Here is a 26060-nt window from a genome sequence, read left to right as displayed (position 1 = left end):
AACTAATAGCTATAATGACCTCATTGTGCGCTCCAATAGTGTCTGTATGATGTCAGTCTATTTTTGACTAATGCATCCTCCTGTTTCTGGCGAGGGAACAAGAACTTTTTTTTTTCCCCTCCTAAGCTCAGCAGCCTAAGAAAGCTGCGATTGGTGTTTTACATGGTTATGTAACAGCATATTTCACATGTCTCCCCGCGCTGCTTCTCCGCTTAGATTTCAACAAAAGGCAGAAACGTACTTTCTCCAAAACGAAAACAGTCAGTGTTTACCACCGATAATCTAACTGCGCATCAACATTTTCCATTTACGGGGGTAAATCAGTCGGCATTTGAAAAGGAGCATGCTTTAATTTACCGAACGCTGTACTCAGGGGGGCTGATGTATAATGTTTTTTTAAGTCTAAACAAACGCTTTCCCTGGGTTCCATGAAAACTGTTCTCCCACTTGAGTCTCCACGGGTGTGACTTCTGGTTTCTATGTATGTCCAACCACAGTGCCGGTTTTTTTTGTATAGTTTCTTAAATTACCATTTGCGTTTTTGAAATAATTTTCTGTTGTTTCGAAAACATTTTTTTCTTTTTATTTAACTCATATTATTCATAGCCACTCCTTCCCCTATGTGTTAAATGTGGTCCCTATAGAATTCAGATAGAGTTTAAATAACATTAATTAACACATATTACTGTGTATTCTTTTCAATTGATATTCACTTTTTACAGAATGCTTTAATATCTCCATTTGATCCATGGGAAGCCGGAGTGTGGAGGGCCCTCAGTGGGGAATGGGAGTCAGGTCTGGTCGGTTGGTGTTTGTGTTCTGCGGTGGTGGAGTCAGGTCTGGTCGGTTGGTGTTTGAGTTCTGCGGTGGTGGAGTCAGGTCTGGTCGGTTGGTGTTTGTGTTCTGCAGCGGTGGAGTCAGGTCTGGTCGGTTGGTGTTTGTGTTCTGCGGTGGTGGAGTCAGGTCTGGTCGGTTGGTGTTTGTGTTCTGCGGTGGTGGAGTCAGGTCTGGTCGGTTGGTGTTTGTGTTCTGCAGCAGTGGAGTCAGGTCTGGTCGGTTGGTGTTTGTGTTCTGCGGCGGTGGAGTCCGGTCTGGTCGGTTGGTGTTTGTGTTCTGCAGCGGTGGAGTCAGGTCTGGTCGGTTGGTGTTTGAGTTCTGCGGTAGAGCCCGGTCCTCTGTGCCCGGTCAGTGAGAGCTGGGCTGCCGGACGTTAAGAAGCGCTCATCCCCTCTCTGACACGCTGGATAAATATCAGACGATATTTAAAGGGCCTGTAAAGTCCCGTGGTGAGGATTCATGGGCCTCGTTCTCCTCCTTCCCCGGGTGATTTACGCCCCGCGGAGGCCCGGCCCTGCCTCTCTGTTTTGGGGTGGGTAGGGTGGGGTTAACGTTTCCCCTCTCGGGCGGTCCTCCGCTCCCTTCCCCGGGGCGGGGGGCGCGCTTTTGTTCCCGATTTCATGCTATCAGAGGAGCTGCATGTTTTCCTGCGCAAAGTTGTCAGGGGCATAAAAGCTCCGGAGTGGGGTCACATTTAGGGGGATGAGCATGAAATCTGGGGGTAAAACGTATGACAAAGCCCACCCACTTGATGGTTGCCTAGCACGGCGTAGCCCCAGTCAAGCGGGGCCTAGCCTTAGTACCTTTACCACCCCCCCCCAAAACACCTCCTCTTCTCCTGGAGTCGCACCACAGACCTCCCCCCCGCTACGGACAAGCACATCATTTAGATGAAATGGGGCAAACAAACACAGGGGGCGTAAAATGAATCATTGTGCTTTGTGTGAGCCCAAGGCATTGTGGTCCGGACCCTTTCACACTGTACACTGAGAGAGGGAGAGAGAGAGAGGGGGAGAGAGAGGGGGAGAGAGGGAGAGAGAGAGAGAGAGAGAGAGAGGGAGGGAGAGAGAGAGAGAGAGGGAGAGAGAGGGTGAGAGAGGGTGGGGGGAATGCCAAGGCCCTTCTAAAAAAAGGAGTGAAGCACTTTTTCTGGACTCTGCACCCCTGTGGCATAACTCAGGGCTGCCTTTCAGAAGTCAGGGGTCCTTTATTCAGCATGTTATTTTAACTGAAATAATTGACCTTTTTAACAGGGGAGTGAAAAAAAAAAACGTTTTTTTAACCCCCAATTTATTTATTATATCTGTGTAAAGTTCTCTTTTTCCCGCAGTGGACTCGAATGGCAGTAATTGTGCTGTCAATGGGGCCGTGATGTATTTTATGTGTGCAGATATAATAGATAGTGTGCAGTGGTTTATTAGTGTAAAGGCCTGGATTAAGGTGTCATTATGTGGTGCGGCGCGGTCGTATTGATCAGGCCGGTAATGAAGTGGAGCCGTTACAGCCGTTTAGCGGATCCCTCTGATGGCTGATCCGGGCTCTTATGTCCTCTGATTGAGCCCTCTGTTAGTGAGCCTGTGATAAGGCCCTCACCCGCCAGCCCTCAGCATGCAAACTACACTCCCTCTCAGGTTCACTTCAAACTTCACTCCCTCTCAGGTTCACTTCAAACTACACTCCCTCTCAGACTCACTTAAACTACACTCCCTCTCAGACTCACTTCAAACTACACTCCCTCTCAGCCTCACTTCAAACTACACTCCCTCTCAGACTCACTTCAAACTACACTCCCTCTCAGCCTCACTTCAAACTACACTCCCCTCAGGCTCACTTCAAACTACACTCCCCTCAGACTCACTTCAAACTACACTCCCTCTCAGACTCACTTCAAACTACACTCCCCTTCAGACTCACTTCAAACTACACTCCCTCTCAGGTTCACTTCAAGCTACACTCCCTCTCAGGTTCACTTCAAGCTACACTCCCTCTCAGGTTCACTTCAAGCTACACTCCCTCTCAGGTTCACTTCAAGCTACACTCCCTCTCAGGTTCACTTCAAGCTACACTCCCTCTCAGGTTCACTTCAAGCTACACTCTCCCTCTCTTCAGTGTCCATAGGAAAGGAGTGTCTGTAGGAAACTAGTGTCTGTAGGAAACCAGCGTCCATAGGAAATGACATTGGCTCTGCGATGATGGAATTACAGAGAGCGGACAATTTTGCACAAAGTAGTGGGTGGAGGCGGAGGTCTGATGTTTCAGACGTGTATCTGAGAAACAGAAATCCGTTGAGTTATTTGTTTTCTTTAGTCGAGAAGCCATCTTGATTCTGTAGTTCCCTGTCGACAATGGGGGAGCTACAAAGCGTGAACGGTTTCGGAACAAATGAGTCGATAAGCATTAGAATACCTTTTAGCATCCATTCGTAGGGAAAGAAAGTTGTGTTGAAATGCGTTTTATTGCCTTGGGGAGAGCCTGAGAAAGCCTGCATGTTAAACAGTCTTGTGGACATCTGCTGCGACTGGTTTTGAGCGGCTGACTTAAAGCAGCAGTGGGGAGGTGGGGTGAGTTTGGGGATTAAATCTTTGCTTGGCCTCTCTTTGTACAGGTGGCAGCCCAATGCTTCCTGCCTAGTGTACTGTTCAGTGCAGCCCCTCCGTCAGAGACACAATGAGGCATCTGCTGGCCTTCCAGGAGAGAGAGGGGTGTGTGTGTGTGTGGGGGGGGGGTGTGTGGGTGTGATTTCTATATACATTTGTGTGTTTCTATATGCATCTGTAATGTATATGCTTTTATGAGTGTGTGTGTGTCGGTGTGTTCCATATTTGTATTTGTGTGTTTCTTTATGTGTGTGTGTGTTTCTGTGTGTTTGTTAGATTCTGTGTGTGTGCGTGTGTGTGTTTCTGTGTGTGAGTCAGTCAGTGTGTGTGTTTTAGTGTGTAGGTTTCTGTGTGTGTGTGTGTGTGTGTGTGTGTGTGTGTGTTAGTGTGTATATTTCTCTGTGTGTGTGTAGGTTTCTGTATGTGTGTGGTATTGTGTAGGTTTCTGTGTGTGTGTGTGTGTGTGTGTGTAGGTTTCTGTATGTGTGTGTGTGTGTGTGTGTGTGTGTGGATGTGTGTGTGTTAATGTGTAGGTTTCTGTGTGTGTGTGTGTGTGTGTTAGTGTGTAGGTTTCCGTGTGTGTGTGTTTGTGTGTGTGTGTGTGTGTAGGTTTCTGTGTGTGTGTAGGTTTGTGTGTGTGTGTGTGTGTGTGTGTGTGTGTAGGTTTGTGTGTGTGTGTGTGTGTGTAGGTTTCTGTGTGTGTGTGTGGGGTCAGCAGGGTTAAAGTGATGAATTTTTATAGGGCTGTTCTCAGTGTCTTAGCTCTGTCCCTTTCTCTGTGCGCTGCACTGACTCTGAAAGAGAACCAAGCCGGTCAATTTGTCCTGCAGGAGCGTCTGAATGGGGGAGCAGATGAGTTAAAAACCGGGGAACACACACACACAGGCCCTTTCCTGTGCCCACACCCCCACTCTGTTGTGTGGGGATGATTTGTGGCCTGTCCATTATCCGTTTTGCGAGGACAAATGCGTTTTACTGGGACCTGACGGTAACATGGGGCGGAATGGCAGTTAGGGAGGCCCGTCATTGTTTTAGAGAAGGTTCCCAGATGTTATGTGCAGCAGATAAATAGTGCCGCATTATCATTACCTTGCGCCCTTCTCTCGGTTCGCTGGAGAGTGCGGGGTGCGGAGGGACCCCCAACAGCGTCGCCCCGCCCCGCTGCGGCCCCAGGTCCCTGTAAAACGCTGTCGGGGTGCAGGGGGGTGACCAGGGCTCCAGTCCTCCCCGATTCTCCATCAGGGTGGGGTTTAATACACATGGTGGTGAAATGTTCGACATTCTCCCAACGCTCAGTAAAAGTTCTCTCTCCCCCCTTCCCCCAGTGCCTGCTGAGTCGGCTAATCTGGAACGGTACAGGTTGACCCGCTCCCAAATTCTTACCCCATCACCTGCTCTAGTCAGGACTCCCGTTAAACGGGATTAATTGGCGTGGGGAGCTTTGTACAGTTGCGCTGTGGCAGGCCTGGGCACCCTGGAGTACGGGGGGGGGGGTCAGGAGTGATTTAGAGTCATTCCTGTGTCATGGCTGTCGGGGAGGTTTGTCCCGGCGGACAGACAGATGTCTCAATCGCGTGGGCAGAGGCACGGTGCCCACGGCTGCCAGGGCTGGCACTGCCCGAGCTGGCTGGCACCCGTCTGCGTGGCGGCGGGGAGGGGGGGATAATGGCGCACTGTAGCCGGGGCCTACAGAGAGGGCAACTCCCGTCCCGACTGAGGCAACACAGACCCATTTAACCCCCCCCCCCCCCAGTCTACGGGAACCAGGGAGCCCTACTCCAGCTATCCTAACACCCCCCCTCCCCAGGTTCTGATCGCCCCGCTCCAAACACACACAATGCGTTATTATCTTCAGCCAGGGCTGCCCTGGTGACTGCAGACACAGCCAGTGAGAGTGAGGGTGTTGTGGGGCCTGCAGCGTGGTGAGGGATCTGTACTGTCAGGTCCTGAATTCACACACCCGGACAGGTACAGAGGAGTCTGCCATTCAGTGGTTAAACTGCACACAGACTCACACACACGCACACACACACGCACACACACATACACACACACACACACACACAGACACACATATACATACACACACACACACACACACACACACAGACACACATATACATATACACACACACACACACACACACACACAGACACACATATACATACATACACACACACACACACACACACACACACACAGACACACATATACATACACACACACACACACACACACACACACACACACACTCACACAAACGTGCACCTACACAAAGGCACACACACAGACTTATTAAAAAACATACACATTTTATTGTAAAAGTACTGTATTTCTATAAGGTGTGTTTACATGAGCACTGTAAAGGTGATGGGGGTGCTGTAGGGTGGGGTGTGGAACGTTTAGGGGGGTTGAGAACCTGAAGTATGCATTTCCGCGGACAGCGTTGTGAAAGCTTGTGTGTGAGTCTGGTGTTTGAGCAGGGACTTTTGGAGATCCTGTTTGCTGCACCGAAGCAGGAGGATCCAGAACAATCAAATGAGGGGGGGTGGGGGTTTGTGTGAGTAGGGGGGGGGCTTTGATGTGGAACAGATTGCTTTAACCCCTCTCTTTTAAAAGAGAATAGGATCTTCTGTGAAACATCTGGAGCACTCTGGCCTATGCACCCTGCCTTTCCTTATGGCTGAGGGGGTTGGAGGGTGAGATTATCCCCCAAATTAGGCTGGGTCAAGGGACCCCCCCACCCATTCCCTGCACCCCCAAATCTGGTCCACACCCAGGCCTCTGAAGTCCCTCAGCCTCGGAAAATGCACCCAGCTTCGAGTTGTTTATTCCTCTCCTCCCTCCCTCCCTCCCTCTCTCTCTCTCCCTCCCTCCCTCTCTCCCTCCGTCGGGCCCTGACAGCTGTTATTTCCCGTCCTCGAGTAACGAATGAAAAGTCAATTCCTCTCAGATGAGCTTGGTTAACATCGTTTCAGGGGCAACAGTAACATGCTCAGATGTAACTGGACTCGAGCCACGCAGCGCTTTGATCTGCGTGCCTCGGGCTTCCTGAAAGGGGGGCTCCATTACCGTAGCGTTTCTAACAGTCGGAGATCTGCTGGGTTAACCGTGTCTTCACAGAACACGCGGTCCCCCCTGGCACCGGGGCTAACCTCTCTCCGCAGATCAGGAGCAGTAAGCGAAGACATGGGGCTCCAGTTAATCGTGCTTCGTTAGGGTTGGCGTGATTACAGGAGCGCAGGAGGGACGGCTGTTTTAACCCCCGGATGATGCGTCTCCCCTGAGGCCCGGCGGCGCCTGATTGATCAGTGACACGGTCGCTCAGCTGCCACTGACCGGCGAGGGAGTTTAGCGGCGCGCTCGCGTGACGGACTGCTCAATCACAGGCCGATCGACCGGGCCAGGGCCCAGCTGCTCAGACCGTACATGTCGGTCCACTTATTAGTCCGAACGCACGAGAGCAGTACAGCAGAGTAACGGTTGTGGAACAGATTCTAACTCGCAGGCTGTTCGTCCAGTTCGCAGGTGTGGCACTGCTGTTGGACCCTTGAGCAAAAGCGCTGAACCTGAATGGCTTTAGTTGGTCTCCGTCTGTGTAAATGGGTTTCATGTAAGTTACTCTGCGTGGGTGTGTGTCCTAAACACATTAATGGAGTTCAAGGAAAGAGCCTGGGTTGAAGCTTGTTGCCAGGCAGCAGTGAAGTATTATGGGTAGGGAACTGAGCTTTTAACCTAAAGGTTGCAGGTTCCATATCCCATTGTACCCTGAATCGCTTCCGTATGCGTAGCATGAACACCGTGTAAAAAGACGAAATCTTGTGTCGCTCTGGATGAGAACGTCTTGTACAGGCCACTAATGTAATACAATAGCACTGCCTCAGTCTATTCATCCACATACAGACAAGAAAACACCACAGAGTGTAGTCATTTGGGCATTGGACCCTGCAGCGTAGGAGCAAATGTTCGTGATCAAGGTGAATAGAGAGTCTTTTTTCCTCGGCGGTCTTTTGCAGGCTAGCGCTCTGATCGTGTTTTTATTCGTCTTGTAAACGGCTCAATAAAACATGCCAAAAAGGGGGGGGAAACCGAAAGAGGAATTCTGTGACAGAGTTTACAATGACAGGAGGAAACGGGGAATGCAAAGCAGGAGGGGCATTGTGGACCGGTGGCCGGTCTCCCTGGGCTCAGCTTTGACAGGCACTAAAAGTGGCCAAAGGCCGGGGGGCGTCGGGGATGGGGGGGGTGTAGTGGGGTGTCCATCATTTCTGACAAGTGACTTTGACCCCCCCGTCCCAGAACTGGCAATCACTTTGCAAAGGGCTCCGGCCACTGGATTATGAGAATAATTTTAACATGAATGGCCAAACCATTTCTGTAACCTAAAACTATGGTATTTCATTTAAATAAGCTGTGCATTTGGCCACCGGGAGATTTCTGGTTGGCTGAGTTTGGGATTCGCGAAGCTGACTTGGTTGTGTGTGTGTGTGTGTGTGTGTGTGTGAGGGGGGGGGGGGGGGGGGGTGGAGACTAAGACTCTGAAAAGAATTAGAAATGCCGAACGCTTCTAAAAGTCAGTAACTGGAAAGACCCATTTCAATAAGACACTTTTTCCCCCTCCTCTGGTCCCTCTTTCTCTCACTTCAGGCACATTTAAGGGGGTGTCTGAGTGTCTCTTTATTCTCCAGGGTGAATTTGCAAAAAGTTTGCAAAAAACTAAAACAAAACTGTAACTATAGCAATAGCAAAAATGAAAGATTTTCAGAGCTTTTTTTTTTTGGTTTGGTTTCATTTTTCATCAGCCAGGATGCTACAATGACTTTGTGACAGGAAAGGGTAACCGCATCCCCCCCCCCCCCCGCGAGTCTCTCATTGCCCTATTCACTCCAGAAATCTGCTTAAGCCCTCTAAGCGCATTAGCATGTGGATGCAGAAGCACTGCATTGACCCTGTGTTTGGAGGCTCTAAATGAGTGAAAGATGGAGCGATTTGTTGGGGCTTTAGACACCGGGAGGGCTCTTCCACTTTGAGTTGCAGCGGGTGTTTGTTCTAATCTGGTGCGCCGTTTCAGGCAAGCAGAGCTCATTTGTGACATTTCAGTCTAAAGAGCTCCCCCCCCCCCTACCCCTCCCGTATATTGGCTTGACCTGTTTGACTAATCTGTGCTTTGAATTGGAATCAGCCAAAGTCCCCAGCGACGCGCTATGGGAACCGCTGGCCACAGGGATTATCTGATTCAACTGTCTTCAAACACAGATGGTCCAATGTTTAACTAATTGTTAAAAGAGTCCACAAAAGGGAATTTAACCCCGCGGCGGACCCTGAAGGTCAGGGGATGTATCCCCCCGATAAAGACAGTGAAAGTGAGAGCCCCGCGCTCTTTTTCTGGGCTTCCTCGCAGTGTTTGAAAGTCTTGGCATCGTTTAGTTTTTTTGTGAAGTATGTTTGACACATCCTTTTAGAGAGGTGTGTGTGTGGGGGCGGGGGGGGGGGGGGCATCGTGCGGTTGCATTGGAGGGGGTGGGGAGGCAGCCATGATGGGGCGTGGGGGTGGGGAGGCAGAAAAATCTGGTGCTGTAAAATGTTAATATTCCTTTATTCAGGATTTATGCTTCTGTTTCTGTTTTCGCCCAAAAAAATGCCTGACATTAAAAATATCAAAATAGAGGGTGTAGGGCCTAAATAATTGGGCCTGAGTAACACATTTTCTGTGTGCTTAGCACTAGGTAATTGGCCCACTCCTGGTGGTGATGTGCAGGGGCTTTAATTTAATTATTGTAACCCCTGGAATTGAACCTGCGGATAACACACCCCCCTCCCTGCCCCGCAGAGTCTGTGCTCCTCTGCTACAATGCAGACTGTCAGAGCAGCGGACACCAACGAAGTCGACAAGTTAATATTCCGGGAGATGGACAATGATCGCAAGGTAACGGCCCACACTATCTTTCCCTCTCTCTCTCTTTCCCTCTCCCTCCCTCCATCTCAAACACTCTTGCTGTCTCTTTCTATCTCTCTCTCTCTCTCGCTCTCACACACACACACACACACACACACACACACAGACACACACGCACACACAACACAAGGACATCGAACAGGGGCTGACAGTGATTGAAATGAGTGGTATTAGTCCAACATGCATCAATAGGAATCATTTATGTCGCCACAACCTTTGCACAAAATTTGTCTGGCTTGAGAAGAGAGGAGATTTTTGCATTTCTATGGAATGTAATGTAATAACTTCCATGTTTTCTCTCATGGAAAATTGAGAATCTGAAGGGTTATTTACAGGTCACATGGAGTACTTGTTGGACAGGATGTTGACATGCTGTGTTATAAAAATATAATTATTAATCTCCTCTCATTTATCTTCTCCTTTTCTAGGTCGTTCTTCAACTCGAAAAGAAGCTTTTTAGTTATATTAACCAAGATGTTTTCCGGGAAAACAATGGAACCCCGGTAAGCTTCGGTTTCGACATTCTTTCCGTAAGCACCAACGCCTCAAAGACATCCATTTTAAAAGTGACAGAAAAGGAGAAAGGAGAGGTTGTGCTGTAAGGAAACGCGCTGAAATGCAGATAAAAAGACGGCGTGCACAGCTCGGTCTTTCACCGAGAGCCTGTCGGAGGGGCGCAGACGCCCCCCGCGGTCCCCCCCGGGTCAGACGTCTCTTTAATGCGCTCCCAAACAGTCCATGGCAGGATATCACATCAGATTATCTGCACTGTCTGCGGTGAAGAGACCCTCAGACGCTCCCGATTAAGCCCTCCGGCCTGACCGCGCGTTTCACTTCAGCCCGGGGATACCTCACCGGAGAGAGGGTAAGAAACACGCGGAACGCAATCAGGACCCGTTAATAAAGCCCCGCGCGTTAGACGCAAACTCCCCTCCTCCCCGCCCCCCCGCCTCCGACGGGGCGAATCAGAACCGGCGGCCGGCTTTCGTTCCGCGGGAGAGCGCGGGAGAGCGCTCGACACATCCGCTGCACGCGGGGAGATGAATGACTTTGTGAGCAATCGGAGATAATCTAATCGTCATGGTCTAGTTAAACACACAGTGTTGTGATCCTTATAAAACAAACTACCTTTCCAGAAGGATAAATGTCTCTTACGCCCAGTAAAAAAAAAAAAAGAAAAAAAAAAAATCCATGGCATCCTTCATCAACCACTAGACTTGTACCGTCTTGACAGAAATTTAATTCCGGCCGGCTCTTGAAAATAATTATTGTATTTTGAGAGGAGTAATCATTGCTTAGGACATGATTGAATGTGTCCATGCCTATTGACTTTTGGTATGATTTATAGGTTTGTTTAGTCGATATTCCCATCGAAATTGTATAATTAATTATCCGCGGGGCTGTCAGGTGCGGAGGATGGAGTGCTCTGATGAGTATTTGGGAAGATTAAATTTTCCCCGCCGCGTGGGGGGGTGGAGACGGGGGTTTGGGCGGGCGGTGGGGGGGGGTTGGGGGGGCTGGCTGGTCAGAGAGGGCTTGGCGTGCCCGTGCGCTGAGCCCAGCCCGTCCTGTCCTGTCCCATCTCGCTCTGGCGATTGATTTTGTTTCAGTATCTCTTTATTTGAACTTTATCTGTGTGGTGTCTGGCGCGGGCCGGGCGGGATGCGAGTGATGAACCGTCCTGCTGGGGGGCGGGAGAGGCGGCGCCCTGCCCTGACTGCTCAAGCAGCACGCCCCCCTGCTCCGTGCCTTACCTGTCACGCCGACGCCGCTTCTAAATAAAATTCTGACCTCACGGCGCTGTGATGTTTTACTGTAGGACCGGCCCTGCGTCTCGCACCTGCCTTTTCTTCCTCACTCAGCCCTATCGATTACCACTTAAAAACAATAGCTCCTCTCTCTCTCTTCCCCTCTCTCACTGTTTCTCTTCCCTTCTGTCCCTATCCCTCTCTCCCTCTGTCTCTTTCCCCTTCTCACTGTTTATCTCTCTCTGTCTCTCTTCCACTCTCTCACTGTTTCTCTCTCTCTCCCTCTCTCTCTCTCTGTCTCTTCCCTTCTCTCCCTATCCCTCTCTCCCTCTGTCTCTTTCCCTCTCTTCCTGTTTATCTCTCTCTGTCTCTCTTCCCCTCTCTCACTGTTTCTCTCTCTCTCCCTCTCTCTCTCTGTCTCTTCCCTTCTCTCCCTATCCCTCTCTCCCTCTGTCTCTTTCCCTCTCTCCCTGTTTATCTCTCTCTGTCTCTCTTCCCCTCTCTCCTTCTCTCCCTCTCTTTCTTCCCCTCTCCCCCTCTCTCTTTCCCTCTTTCTCTCTGTCCCTCTTCAGCTCTCTCCCTATCCCTCTCTCTCTCTGTCTCTTTCCCTATTTCTCTCTCTGTTTCTCACTCTGTCTTCCTCTGTCTCTCTCTCCCCCTCTCTCTATTTGGAAAAGGCTCACTGCACACCAATAACAAATATGTGAACACTGAAATTGGTAGAGGAGTTTCTTTACTTGCTTTCTGGGTAATTATTACTGTAAATATAATGACACTTGACAAAAAAAAAAAGGAATAATCAGCTATTTCTTTTCACCGTTTTTTCAATGCTGACGTTTGGAACATTCTGCTGAACCCCACAGGGCTGCGTTTCTGTAAAATCCCACCCAGTTGGTGACACGGGGCAGGGTCGATGTCTTCTGTGTTTGCCTGGACCGAGACCCTCATCCCCCTGGCCCCTCCACTCCCAATAGCACGATCTGGCCTCCGCACTAAATAATGAACATCTCACAAACACAGGGAAAAATATGGCCCCGCAATGAAAGCACAGTGAGGAGGCTTAAAAAATTAAATTAAATGACCTCTGACCCCCTCCCGTCCATTATTGATGGCTTCAATGGCAGCAGGTGTTGTCAGGGAGGGATTTGACAACTGATAAATCAAAGCACAATTACGTCTCCGGACGGATCGGCGGAGCGCTTCCGGAAGACGCTGGACCGCGAGGCTTTTCACACCTTGTGCAGCAAATCCCCCGTCCACAATAAACCAGCCGCCCGTGATTTAGGTGCTGCCGTTTATTGGAACGAAGCAAGAAATCTGACCAAATGCCGTTTTGGGCACTTTTTCATTTTTTTTTTATATTTTATTTTATTTTATTAGATATGTCCGCGGTTCAAGACGTCGGGGCCGCTCCTGGGCTCCGGCCACGAACTTCAAGGTCATTTCTTACTGATAAACTACGGCAGCTTTATAACGCAATGAGCCCTTGAGCCTGTATAAGCAGTGTTATTGCCACTGGCCCATCAGAGCTGCAAATCATTCTGCTTAATTGACCTGGGATGAAATGTAGTGTGTAATTTCAGCCCGTGGGTTTTCGCCGTCGCCCTGAATGAATTACTCAACCCTCACCTACGGCTTAAGCACATCACGGACCGCAAATGCTTTTTGCCCTCTCTCTTTTTCCCCCCTCTTTTTTTTCTTCTTTCCATCTCTTTGAAAAAAAATATTGTTCCTGGCGGTGCGCTCGCTCGTGACGCGTTGTGAAAGGCGGCCCCGCTGATTTTACTGAGCGGTGGAGAGGAGCGTGTTCTGTAGAGCGGTGGAGAGGAGTGTGTTCTGTAGAGCAGTGGAGTGTGTTTTGCAGGTTGGTGGAGAGGAGTGTGTTTTGCAGGGCAGTGGAGTGTATTTTGTAGCGCAGTGGAGTGTGTTTTGCAGGTTGGTGGAGAGGAGTGTGTTTTGCAGGGCAGTGGAGTGTATTTTGTAGCGCAGTGGAGTGTGTTTTGCAGGTTGGTGGAGAGGAGCGTGTTTTGTAGAGCAGTGGAGTGTATTTTGTAGCGCGGTGGAGTGTGTTTTGCAGCGCGGTGGAGTGTGTTTTGCTGGGCAGTGGAGTGTGTTTTGTAGCGCGGTGGAGTGTGTTTTGCAGCGCGGTGGAGTGTGTTTTGCTGGGCAGTGGAGTGTGTTTTGTAGCGCGGTGGAGTGTGTTTTGCAGCGCGGTGGAGTGTGTTTTGCAGCACGGTGGAGTGTGTGTGGCGCGGTGGAGTGTGTGTGGCGCGGGGTGGAGTGTGTGCGGCGCAGTGGAGTGTGTGTGGCGCAGTGGAGTGTGTGTGGCGCAGTGGAGTGTGTGCGGCGCAGTGGAGTGTGTGCGGCGCGGGGTGGAGTGTGTGCGGCGCGGGGTGGAGTGTGTGCGGCGCGGGGTGGAGTGTGTGCGGCGCGGGGTGGAGTGTGTGCGGCGCGGGGTGGAGTGTGTGTGGTGGAGTGTGTGTGGCGCAGTGGAGTGTGTGTGGCGCAGTGGAGTGTGTTTTGCAGCGTGGTGGAGTGTGTGTGGTGGAGTGTGTGTGGCGCGGTGGAGTGTGTGTGGCGTGGTGGAGTGTGTGTGGTGGAGTGTGTGTGGCGCGGGGTGTAAGCGCAGTCGCTCCATTGCTCGCGGTACAGGCTCTCCCCTGACCCGGCCGGCAGAGTTTGATGAATGCCTGACGCCTGGCCTCCTGACCCGCCCCACGCTTCACTCGCCCTCCACACCCCGAGCAATGACCGCCGCTCTGCCCCACACGCGTGTGCACACGCTCTACCCCACACGCTCTGCCCCACACGCGTGTGCACACACTCTACCCCACACGCTCTGCCCCACACGCGTGTGCACACGCTCTGCCCCACACGCGTGTGCACACGCTCTACCCCACACGCGTGTGCACACGCTGACACGCTCACCATGCACACATATCTACATGTGCATTCCTGTTCTCACTCACTCAGGCATCATGCTCATATTCAGATGCACACACACACTCATACAAATATTCACACACACACACACACACACGCCTACACACACATACACATACACATATTCACACACACCCACACACACATACACATATTCACACACACAGTCACACACACACACACACACACATATACATACACATATTCACACACACAGTCACACACACACACACACACACACACATATACATACATACATTCACACACACATAGTCATGCACACACACATACATGCGCATACACACACTTGATTATTCATATGCACTTGTATTTTTATTACTCACACATACATAAGCTTGCTGTCACACACACACAAACTTTGATTTATGGATTCATGTTCTCAGGCAAAGGATCTGTTTTTCAATCATACACTTCCGTGCACAAATGTACAGACAGGCACACAGACACTCAGTTTATCTGAACCAACATTTCCATCGACTGCTGATCCTGACTGAAACTCAAACCTATTAACAGTGTTTAATCTGAACACAACATGGACACACCCTGGCTGATAACCACAAAACCATTACCGTACACTTCTCAAATACATATTCACTTCGCTCAAAAACCGTTTTACTGCATCAGCCCATCGGAAATACGAGCCGATCAATAGTATCGATTACATGTATATTTCTCCCCCAGAGAATAGCCCCTGGTGCCAGCTAAAGCGTGCTTCACGTCTTGTTTAGGCTGCACAAATGACAGGCACATGCTGGGCTGATGTAATTGAGACAGGATGGGTTTGTGTGAATCATCGTGTGTACGAGCTCATGGCGTTTTATGATGAAGCCGTCAGGTCCCCGCGTCTGCCGCTGTGTTTTCGTTTGTTCTGCGCGTTTCTTAATTGGGTTTTGGGTGGGGCCCCTATAGGGACCGGGCCCCTGCCCTTTGGGAGGTCCCTGGGTACCTGCTGACAGGGTGTGGAGGCACTGATGCAGGTGTATCTGCTACCTGTGCTTCTCACAGATAATTAATGTGTACAAGTAGCTGCTAATTGCACTTCTCGCTGATGATTTATGAGGTTTGTGGGACGGGGGGGGGGGGGGGGGGATCATCGAAACGCAATCTGGGCGGCAGCAGCTCACACACAACCGAGCGGTGCATCTGGGAGAGGAGACATGATTGATGAAGAGCGCCGGAAAACACCGCTGCCACAGAAACCAGGGTTACCCCGAAAAGCACCCCCCCCACCCATCCCAATACACATCACCCATCTACCCTTCTACCCCGTCCTGCATGGGGACCAGGGCAGGACTGCTGGTGTTGGACTGAACCGAACACAACAAACACACACTCACACACACACGGTTAAATTATATTACTAAAAAAGAAGTGAAGAAATTAATCCTGTTTGTTTTGTATTCTCTCCCTCTCTCTCTCTCTCTCTCTCTCTCTCTCTCTCAGCTGTTAGAGTACGACAGAGAGCTGTCAGTATTTAAGGACCGTCTGAACGAGCTGGAGATCTCCTTTCCTCCCAGGTGTGGACATTTTCTCAACCTTTGCCTCCGATTTCCCTGCAATGTGTTACTCAGGGGTATGTGTTCTGAGTGTGAACGTGCTGGTTGCAGGTTTGGTAAAGGGTGCTTTTTGGCACTTCACTAGACTCCGTGAGTCAGGAAAGCACTGTGAAGCAGGACTTAAGGTGCACCAGTAGAGCTGCCAATCAAAGGTTTCCTTGGGCTGATCTATTGTGACATCATAGCCATTTTCGCAGCCAGGATTGGTGCAATGTGTAGAACTGTGGTGTGATTTAACACAGCAAATCAGGGAACAGAACCAGTTCTGATGACGTGCACAGCAGTGTGGTATGTGTGGAAAGAAATGTACTTGTTTATTTTGTTTTACATTTATTTTCTTTTTTTCTTTTTTATACCCCGAACTACTATGAAGTTTGGAATCCCTCTTAGTGTCCTTTCATAGGTGACTCAGTATCACATATAACTCAAGGCCGAGTAGGTCATTGCAGTGATAAGAACCAGTGAAGTCCCAGTTGTTTAACAGCTGATGGACATAGTGGGGGTGATCTTTGGCTGCTGGTGTGGCTGTGGCTGTGGCTGGGTATGACTGTGGCTGTGGCTGTGGCTGTGGCTGTGGCTGTGGCTGTGGCTGTGGCTGTGGCTGTGTGTGTGTGTGTGTGTGTGTGTGTGTGTGTGTGTGTGTGTGTGTGTGTGTGTCAAACGCGGTGATGGCTCTGACTTCCTTGAACGTCCCAGGCCCACAGATTTCAGCTGCACTAATATTCAACTAACATTCTCGATGTAACAAATTGAGGAAACGTCCTCATTATCTTGCTTTTTTCCCCTTGCGTTTGTTGACTGTTGATGGTGGTTGCATGAGGTGCAGGGTGGGGAACGGTGCACTGAACGGGGGGGACCTCCACGTTAAACCGTGACGGAGAAACGCGTCCTCCCGCATTCTGCTTTCTCCTCCTCAAACAAATGAATTTGCAATTAGCCCTTTCAAAAAAAAAAAAAGGGAAGAGAAGAAGAGAAAAAAACGAGTGCAAACAAGCGAATTGCGTCTGCTTGTGGGCTCTGGCGATAATAGTGGTTGACCTTTGACGGCAGCAGTGACTCGATCAGTGTAGATAATGAAACGCTGTAATCAAACAATAATTACTTGATAAACTGCGGCCGTACCGGCGGGAGGGGGAGGGGGGGTCAAGGTTCTGGCAGTGCGCTGTGTTTTCCAGCGACTCCTCGTCTTAATCACCGCCACACATTTACATCGCTTTGCATAAGTGGCAGTTTGGATTTATCATTCTGTTCCTGTGTAATGCCAAGACACCACTGCGCACACACACGGACACACACACACACACATATACAGTCACACACACAGTCATCCATACACACACACACACACATGCACACACACACACAGTCATCCACCCACACACACACACACACACACACACAGTCGTCCACCCACACACACACACGCACAGGCATTCACACATGCGCACACACACACATACAGTCACACACACAGTCATCCATACACACACACACACGCACAGGCATTCACACATGCACGCACACATGCGCGCACACACACACGCTCAGTCACACACACACACACACACACACACACACACGTATTCACACACGCGCACACACAGTCACACACACACAGACTCCTATACATACATAAACACACCGACTCACACACACACACACATGCGCACATGCTCACATGCACACGCAGTCACTCACTCATTCACAAAGTGTAATGCACACAGACACACACACACACACACACACACACACACACACACACACACGCCTAATCCAACCCAAAGCAGTCAAGGGGTTTTCTCCAGACTGTATGAAAGCATTTAATAAAAGGTTTGAATGAACTGTATGCTCACATTCACCTGGGAAACGTACAATCTACCGTATATTTAAAAACGGATCAAGTGATACGTTATCTGCACCGAATGTTAACGCACACACTGCAGGTTCCTGCTCTTATTACTGCTGGTGAGATTAGGGCTGCAGAGTTGAAACTTAAACACCGTGACCCCCCTCACCCCTGTGGGAGAAAACCCATTCCAAACCCAACCCCGTTCTCTCCGTTTCAGACCCTTCCACACCCCCTATGTGGGCCGGTCTTTCTTACTGGTCAGCTCCACACCAGGGTGTGTGTCAGGTGTAGACGTAGTGTGTGCTGTCGCACTGTCATTTGGTTAAATGCATGTATACCGGTTTTGCTAATAAACACCACTAACGCTAAGTAAACATGGTCATATCTTACACCTTAGTTAGATGCCATAGTAGATGCAAGAGGAAAATAGTGACTGTAGTCTTATTAGTACGCAGATGGGCCAGGGTACAGTTTTAGATTTGGCACAGGTACAGCTAGTAAACCTGTGCTAAGTGTTCGGAGCCAATGTGCAAAATAGGTTGGAATAGGTGTGCTTTCAGTGAGCGTGTTTAGTCTATGGCAGGCAAGCTTGTGACGAGCACTGTGACTGTTTTACACGCTGTACACATCGCCTGGTCCGCACAAACATCTTGGCAGGATTCCCTTGAAAGACATTTCAGTAGGACTAGTCATTCCAGAGGGATTATTTTGACATATAAGAGATAAATATATGATAAAAGTCCAGGTCCTTAAGTGCTGCAGTACACTACCGTGTCACTGGGATCCTTCGGGGTCCGTTCGCAGGCTCCGGTTGCTTTTCTGCCGGGGTCATCCAGCCAGAGGGGGGTGAAGAGATCAGTAAATTCTCATGTGCCATGTTTGCTTTTAAAGAATGTGCTACACGCTGTAAACCCGTATCGCTCACTCTCGCCCGAGTCAGCCCTGACATCTGTGAACACCTGCGCGCCCGCGTGTGGAATTTGGCTTTCCCCTGACAGCGGTGTACCTGGAGCCAGCCTGCCGCGGAGTGCACTCCCCGAGACGCAGGGAAAGCCTACCAGCTTTCACGCCCCAGTGTCATGTCAAAACACACTTCATTCTCAGCCCGGGGTGAAGTTTTATCACCCGTTAGGCACCCGAGCGCGGGGAGGGGGGGGGGGGGGGACGGCTGGTTTTTGGGAAACGGAGCTCGGTCCGCTCGGAGCAGGCTGAGTCTGAATGCGTCGTAGAAACGGCCGTCTGGCGTTAACGAGCGAGACGGCGGACATGCACGGACGTACCTGCCAGGCTGTGCCACGTCCATGACAGGAGCACTGCGCCGTCTTGGTGTGGAGATACGGAGCGGACAGTCTGGGGTTTCTCTGAAAAAAAGATTGCGTCCTCCATTTTGTAACATGACAACTGGGACAGGACGGCTCGCAGTTTCAAAAAAAATTACAAAGAGAGACCTGTGGATAGGTAATTTGGTCTAAAACCCCGAACGGATGATTCATGTTTTTTACATGCATTTCATTGATTGAAAGAAAGTGCTTTTGAGCACTGCCGTTTTCCTGGGGGGTTTTTTGGACGCAGAAATTGAATAGAGAACCCGTGGCTGAGGAAATTAGGGCGAGTGAAAGAGACGGCAGAAGGAAGAGGCTTATTTGTCCGGCTCTGTAACCTGGTTAGACCAATCAGAGCGGAGAGGCCTGTGGAGTTCTGCAACACAAGAGCGGTCTCCGGAGAGAGAGAGGGTGAGAGAGGGTATGAAGGGGAGAGAGATGAGATAAGAGTAGAGAAAGAAAGAGGGACGGAGAGCAGAGACAAACGGGGAGATGAGGGAAAGTGAGGGATGAGGGAGAGATAGACTGAGAGATAGGGAGAGGGATATGATCGAGAGAAAGAGAGGGAGAGAGAGTAATGAGGGAGAGTAAGAGAGACGGAGTGGGAGAGAGGGAAAACTGTGCTCAGACAGAAAGCATGGCTCCAGTCCCATGTCTCTCTGTTTGCCAAGTCTAGACAGGGCAGTTGGGTCGTGACGGTGGGCTGGAGGGTGATGTATGGCTTTCTCTTCACCGTTTGGTGTTTAACAGGAAGCTGGGATCGGCCCCAGACCAACCTTGGCACGTTAGCATCCATTTCCCAAACTCAACAGGTCTATGAGGAAGGCCTGAAGAGAGACTTCTCCCTCAGGAAACAAAACCAAACTCCTCTGGGAACAAATCTGAGAGAAAAACACTGAGTATGCATAGGACAGCATCCTAGCTGGGGGAAACATAGTTACGGTACATACATGCATTCATTCATACATACATACAGTACATCTCCTCTAGGCATTATTCCTTTCACACTGTAACTCCTGATTCCGTCTTCAGGCTTAACCAATAACTGGGAAGATGAAGGATTGTTCTGGTATGTTCCTCATGGTCTTTGTGGTGTTCCACATCAGCCTGGACCCCCTCCAAAGTGACCACACTCCAGCTCCTTCACAGCAGGAAGTGATGTCACCGCGGTGGACACAGTTCTGACCGAGAGCAGGGCTCAGCTCAGGCTCCCGGGAGCGGAGGAGTGCTGTTGTTGGCCACGGCCTGCCTCTGGAGGTGTGCAGGAGCACATGACTGCTGTGTCTGTGGAGTGCCCCAGATGTAGTTCAGTGGCGCTTTTTGAAGCAGTGTAGGAATGAAACAACACGCTCTTTCTTTCTGGAGCTGCAGCCAGCCCAGCTGTTAGCAGCTCAACAGCAACATTGTTCTGGACGCATTAACGAGCGCTCAGTGTTAATTGGATATAAAGAGGATATCGCTGATCCCTCCAGACACAGTCACAGATCTGGGTTTAATCTCCCTTTATTGCTTTTCTTCCTTCGAGACCTTTTGTATAGAGGTTTTAAAAGACCATGTAAAAGCATACACAATACCTTGCTATTTCTGAATTACGTAGGTTTTAGATGTCTTCAGAATAATAGGAGTGCTTTGAAAGCTTTTTATTCTTAAGGAGTCCTTTCTGGAAAGTAATGCCCTTAGAGTTCATGGTGGATTGAGGGTTTTAATGAGTGTTAAAGACTGTCTGGTAAACTAAATCTCATTCTTCACGATGTTCTTACTGTGCTGCAGTAGTATTGTAGAAAGGTTACGAGGTAAGACTTGTCAATGGTGAAACTCCTGGCACACCCTCACGCAGCATGGCTGCACCCAACTTTGGATAGAGAGAAAAATTAATTAGATTTACTTTTCCTCGCTCAGCCTGGCTTTTAAAAACGCTCCCCCTGACAACGGCAAATAAAGGCTGCTCAGAGCATGGTGCAGAAAGCAGGGATTGGGTGGCTGAAGAAAGGGGATGCATTTAAACTTATCCGCCACTCCTCCCATGTCAAACACAACACGACGTGACCTTTGCCCTGCAACGCCCAGGCTGAACTCTGACCTTTCCCACAGCGGTACTGTACTTCTTATCACAGATCTTTCCCTCACATTTGCGGTTTATATTACCCTCATTAAATACAGGATTTCTGTATTTACAGGATGCTGTTTGACTTCTCACTTATTTGTCATTATGTAGAACAAGATAAGAGCGTTTCGCTGTCAGCCGCTTAACATGGGGCAGTGAGTCACAACTCCCCCTCCTTCCCCCCTGCTCTGTGAGCCAGGCACTGACAAAGCCCTGAAACACTCACTTCCTGCAGCTCACTTCCTGTTTGCACCCTCATGTGGCACGCCCATCGTCCAGCTGAGGTGCTTTCGATGGACAGTGTCTGCATCTGGTAGGATTCAGCTTCAGTTAGAGCATCCAGGTGAGACTACCTGAAGCACATAGTCACCCCACTGAACCCCCTGACCCGCCCCAAATATACACTCAGCTGTCAGCTGCACAGGAAATGCAGTGCCGTGCGCACCATCTCCCCTACCCCTGGGAGTCTCCCGCTGGTCAGGTGAGAGCCAGGAGACGCCATATCGTGCTACCATAGCGACAGAGAGAGAGAGAGGAAACGGAGAGGGAGAAAGAGTGACGGAGGGAGAGACGGCACACATGCATGAGCGGGTCTGAAACACCCGTCTCTCAGGCACAGGTGGGCGATTGTTGTGTTTATCAGCTCCGGCCATTAATTAGTGTAATTAGTCTTGTTGCGGGTAATACGGGCTGGGTAGGAGCTGACGGCTCCTCGGCTCTCACACCCACCTGCTGAGTTTGCTCCCAGATAAGTTTGTGAGCGCACTAATCGGCCGCATTAATCACGCGCACTGAAAGGCCCACTCTATTGTTTGTCATTGCATTAGAGCTGTCATGTAATCTCGCGCGGTGCCGTGGGGGAGAGGCAGGCCCGCCGCACGACCGCGCTGCACTGGGGGAGGTTAGGGGGGGTGAAGGGACAGGGGGTCCCAGAAGTTGCTGAAATTGCAATCTCCTCACCGTTTGCAACCGGAAAATTCTGGACACACGGAACATTTCGGGAGTTTCCAGGAAAACACACTTCACATTGCAGATAATGCTCAGCCCCTGGGGTAGGCACAGCCCCCCACCCCCGACCACACACACACACACACACACACACCCACACTCTCACTCACAGACACACACACACACACACACATTTCCCCTGAGGTGTCCCTCTTCTCGCTGAAATTGCTGTCACCTCTGGCTTGCTCACCCGGGACCTCCCTGGTTTAGATTGAAGGGTTTGTCCACTGTGCACCTCTGCCTATAAGATACATATTCCCCACGCAGTACAGACTTACTTCCACTGCTCCGGGTCTAATTGGACTTTTTAATTAATTGACCTGTCTCAAACTGTCAGGTCTCTCTGCCATGTCACATGTTTAATACTAACCAGTAGATAAGGAGGTGTTTTTGAGTGTTTTTACTTCCCTGACCAGTGATATTTAGTCGATTTATAAGTTAAGAACATTTTGGTATTAACAGAAAAACTTTATTTATTATGCTGTAATAGTCCCCCTCCCTTCACTTGAGATCAGTTGACCTGCTGACAGTCTCTTCTCAGTTCAAATTCAAGGCATCAAGTAGAATTATTCATTCTGACCCATTCCATTGTTGGAATGCCTTAAAGCGAAGTCTTTCTGATTTGCTGACGTGTGAACGTTTCTCTGTGCCTCTTTCTGCCTTTTTCTCCGTTCCCCCCCACCTCTTTCCTCCTGGACATTGGGTCTTCCCTCTGCCATTTTAAAAGCAGCGGCATTTCCACAGGTTTAAAGCTGTGTTGTGCATAATGATGAAACTCCTGTTCACCTGCCCAGCATGACCCCCACAATCATATATCCCTCTCTCTCTCATTAACCCCCCCCCCCCCCCCCCCCTTCTGGTTTAGAACTCTGACCCGGTGACCCGGCCTGTTGCCATGGTGCACCTGTAAGATGTTTCGTGTACCAGCTGTTTAGAGCATTGACAGGGTGCATGGTAGGGGAGGAAGGGGGGCATTACTTTAGGCGCATTGGGCGTATGGCTTTGGTAGAGCTGTATTAGTGCCATTAAAGGGTAAGAACTACAGTGTGGTCAGGGGTCTGTTGGCACATCAGTGAAGTCACTGTGAACGGATGCAGAGCTGCTTCTGAGACTAACAGGGGCGCGTACAGGAAGAAAGTGATGGAGCCTCTAAAATAGCAAAACTGTGACTCTCGGAAAGGTTGTGAACAAGAGCAGAGAGCCGGATGAATGAATAAATCCTGTAATTAAATAAATATATGAATAAATGTATCAGTGGTATCACAAAACTGTGCTAATACCATAGTTATCAGTAATCTTTCCACTCATCTCGATTGGGCAATACTTTTTAACAAACAACATTATTATTATTGTTGTTGTTACACAACTGCTCATTTCAGAGTTTTGTTAAGCATATTTTATTTTCCTCAGGCGTAATTGCTGTTTATTCTGAAAGTTGACTGAAAACAAAGTTGGCTGTTGAAGTACAAAAATGACTTAAAAAAATTAAATAAACTTTTCACAAAGGATTTGGCAGATAATAAATAGACACATTTGGCTGTCTATTTCATGCATTCATCTGTCTCCCTTGTAAAGCCATTTTAGAGAATAAAGGATTGGCGCAGTTATCTGGTTATTCATCTATAAATATCATGGGCACGCTAGGCCTACTAAGCACTCCTACTGGCTGTGGCAGTCGAGTAACTAATTGGATTCTCATTGTGTTTCTCTGGCAAAGTTTGATGAACTCCCGTAACAAATTGGATTCTCAATAATGTAAATCTGTGTAGGCTTGATGAGGTGTAGAGGGTACTTAAATCACTGGATTGTTCCCCCACTTTCAGATACAATCTCTCTTGGATGTTTGCCATGGGCTTAATCTCTTTTTGATGGCAGCGCTGCTTGTATACGTGCCGGAGACACGTAGCTCACTCTGGAGCCAGCCCGTTGCAGCTCTGTTCAACAATGGGTGCCGATGTGTTCTAATACCGCTCCTGGATTTTCTCTCTGTTTAAGAAAAGGGCCTTCTGCATGTAATGGTGCTATTTGTTATGTATGTATGTGTGTGTTATGTTTATATCAACATTTACAGTACATTTTACATTTTGGTATTTAACTTGTCCAACTTGCAGCACAGAAAAGGCCTAGATTTGTAAATCGCGAACATCCAAAGTAGCTATAATAACAAGTGCCGTAACACCCTGGCCATTTCAATCTCTACCTGTAGAATGACCTGTGGTAGGGAAGGTATAGAAAGGTATATTGGAATATAGGGGAATATGTGCTTGATAAAAGTAATTTGCATTTGTGTGTTAATATGTGCAAATGATAAATGGTTGGCATTTATATAGCACTTTTATCCAAAGCGCTGTACAATTGATGCTTCCCATTCACCCATTCATATACACACACACACACACACCAACGGCGATTGGCTGCCATGCAAGGCACCCACCGACCAGCTCGTCAGGAGCATTTAGGGGTTAGGTGTCTTGCTCAGGGACACTTCGACACTGCCCGGCCAGGGGATCAAACCGACAACCTTCCGACTGCCAGACGACTGCTCTTACTGCCTGAGCCATGTCGCTCCATGCTGCCATGTTTCCCTATTTAGTTTTAGTGGCATAAGAAAAATAAGTGGTTCGGTATCAGTCTTGTTGACTGCGTTGTTTTTTTACTGGTGACAGGCTCAGGCTCAGGCTGTGTTGTGTCCTGCCTGTGACTCAGGCTGTGTTGTGTCCTGCCAGTAACTCAGGCTGTGTTGTGTCCTGCCTGTGTTGTGTCCTGTGACTCAGGCTGTGTTGTGTCCTGCCTGTGTTGTGTCCTGCCAGTGACTCAGGCTGTGTTGTGTCCTGTGACTCAGGCTGTGTTGTGTCCTGCCTGTGTTGTGTCCTGCCAGTAACTCAGGCTGTGTTGTGTCCTGCCTGTGTTGTGTCCTGTGACTCAGGCTGTGTTGTGCCCTGCCTGTGTTGTGTCCTGCCAGTGACTCAGGCTGTGTTGTGTCCTGTGACACAGGCTGTGGTGTTGCGTGGGTAACAGCGGTTGTATTTGTGTGTGCGCAGTTACCCGTACAGCGAGGACAGCAGTCAGGGGAAGGAGTACATGAACACGCGCTGCCCAGCCTGGTGTGACCGCATCCTCATGTCCTCCTCCGCCAAGGACCTGGTGCTGAAGGTGAGTGCGGCCTCTCCGTTTCCACTGGTGACCAGACGTGTGGTCCGTTTGGGTCTAACCACTCCTGTCGGTACCAGAAATTAAATTCATTGCAATGGTTCAGCCAGATGGAGTCAATAAGACTAAGTATTGCCAGGTTTTGGGCTTTGGGCTTAAGCAACTCTCTTTCTCAATCTCTCGCTTTCTCTCTTTCTCACTCTTTCCCTCTCGCTCTTCTCCCTCCCTCCCTCTACTCTCTCTCGATTCAATTCAATTCAAATAAGCTTTATTGGCATGGTAAGGGTACATTTACATTGCCAGAGCCTACACCTACATAACAAACAGCAATAATAAATACAGTAAACAAGAAAAAAGAAATAAATCACATTCTACAGTCAATACATCACACACAGTATAATTAGTAATGCACTATAATAGACCTGTCTTTGTTTATATTTTTTGTCTCATTAGTTACTCTCTGTCCCTCAGTTTGTGGCAAGTGGCAATATATTGTGCTGCCAAATCCACACATTCCCTCCTCTCTCCCAAAAGGAATGGCAGCCTCTCTGTCTCTGAGACAGACCTCTCTCCCTCCCTTTCACTCTTTCTCTCTCTCCCCCTCCCTCCTTCTCTCTCCCTCTCTCTCTCCCTCCCTCTCTCCCTCTCTCATTCTCTCTCTCCCTCTCTCCCTCCTTCCTTCTCTCTCTCACTCTCTCTCTCTCTCTCTCTCCCTCCCTCCTTCTCTCTCCCTCTCCCTCTCTCCCTCTCTCCCCCTCCCTCCTTCTCTCTCCCTCTCCCTCCCTCCCTCTCTCCCTCTCTCTCTCTCTCACTCTCATTCTCTCTCCCTCTCTCTCTCCCTCCCTCCCTCCTTCTCTCTCTCCCTCTCCCTCTCTCACTCTCTCCCTCTCTCCCTCCCTCCCTCCCTCTCTCAGCTGACGGGGTTTCACAGATGGGCTTCTGGCACGAGTGCATGTTCATTTAGGTCT

General features: G+C 49.5%; 1 protein-coding gene across 1 annotated transcript in view; it reads left to right on the top strand.

The window, feature by feature from the left end:
* Positions 1–26060, top strand: part of LOC133118143 (inositol polyphosphate-5-phosphatase A) — a 128499-nt gene that overhangs the window by 96596 nt on the left and 5843 nt on the right. Inside the window, exons 10-13 of the mRNA XM_061227930.1 lie at positions 9266–9361; positions 9820–9894; positions 15547–15620; positions 24984–25095. Of these exons, the coding sequence (XP_061083914.1) occupies positions 9266–9361; positions 9820–9894; positions 15547–15620; positions 24984–25095 (357 nt within the window). The remainder of the gene's footprint in view (positions 1–9265; positions 9362–9819; positions 9895–15546; positions 15621–24983; positions 25096–26060) is intronic.

This window comes from Conger conger, chromosome 18 (assembly GCF_963514075.1).
Source record: "Conger conger chromosome 18, fConCon1.1, whole genome shotgun sequence".
NCBI classification, from domain to species: domain Eukaryota; kingdom Metazoa; phylum Chordata; class Actinopteri; order Anguilliformes; family Congridae; genus Conger; species Conger conger.
Note: the sequence above shows the minus strand (reverse complement) of the source record. Positions and strands in the feature narration are given on the sequence as shown.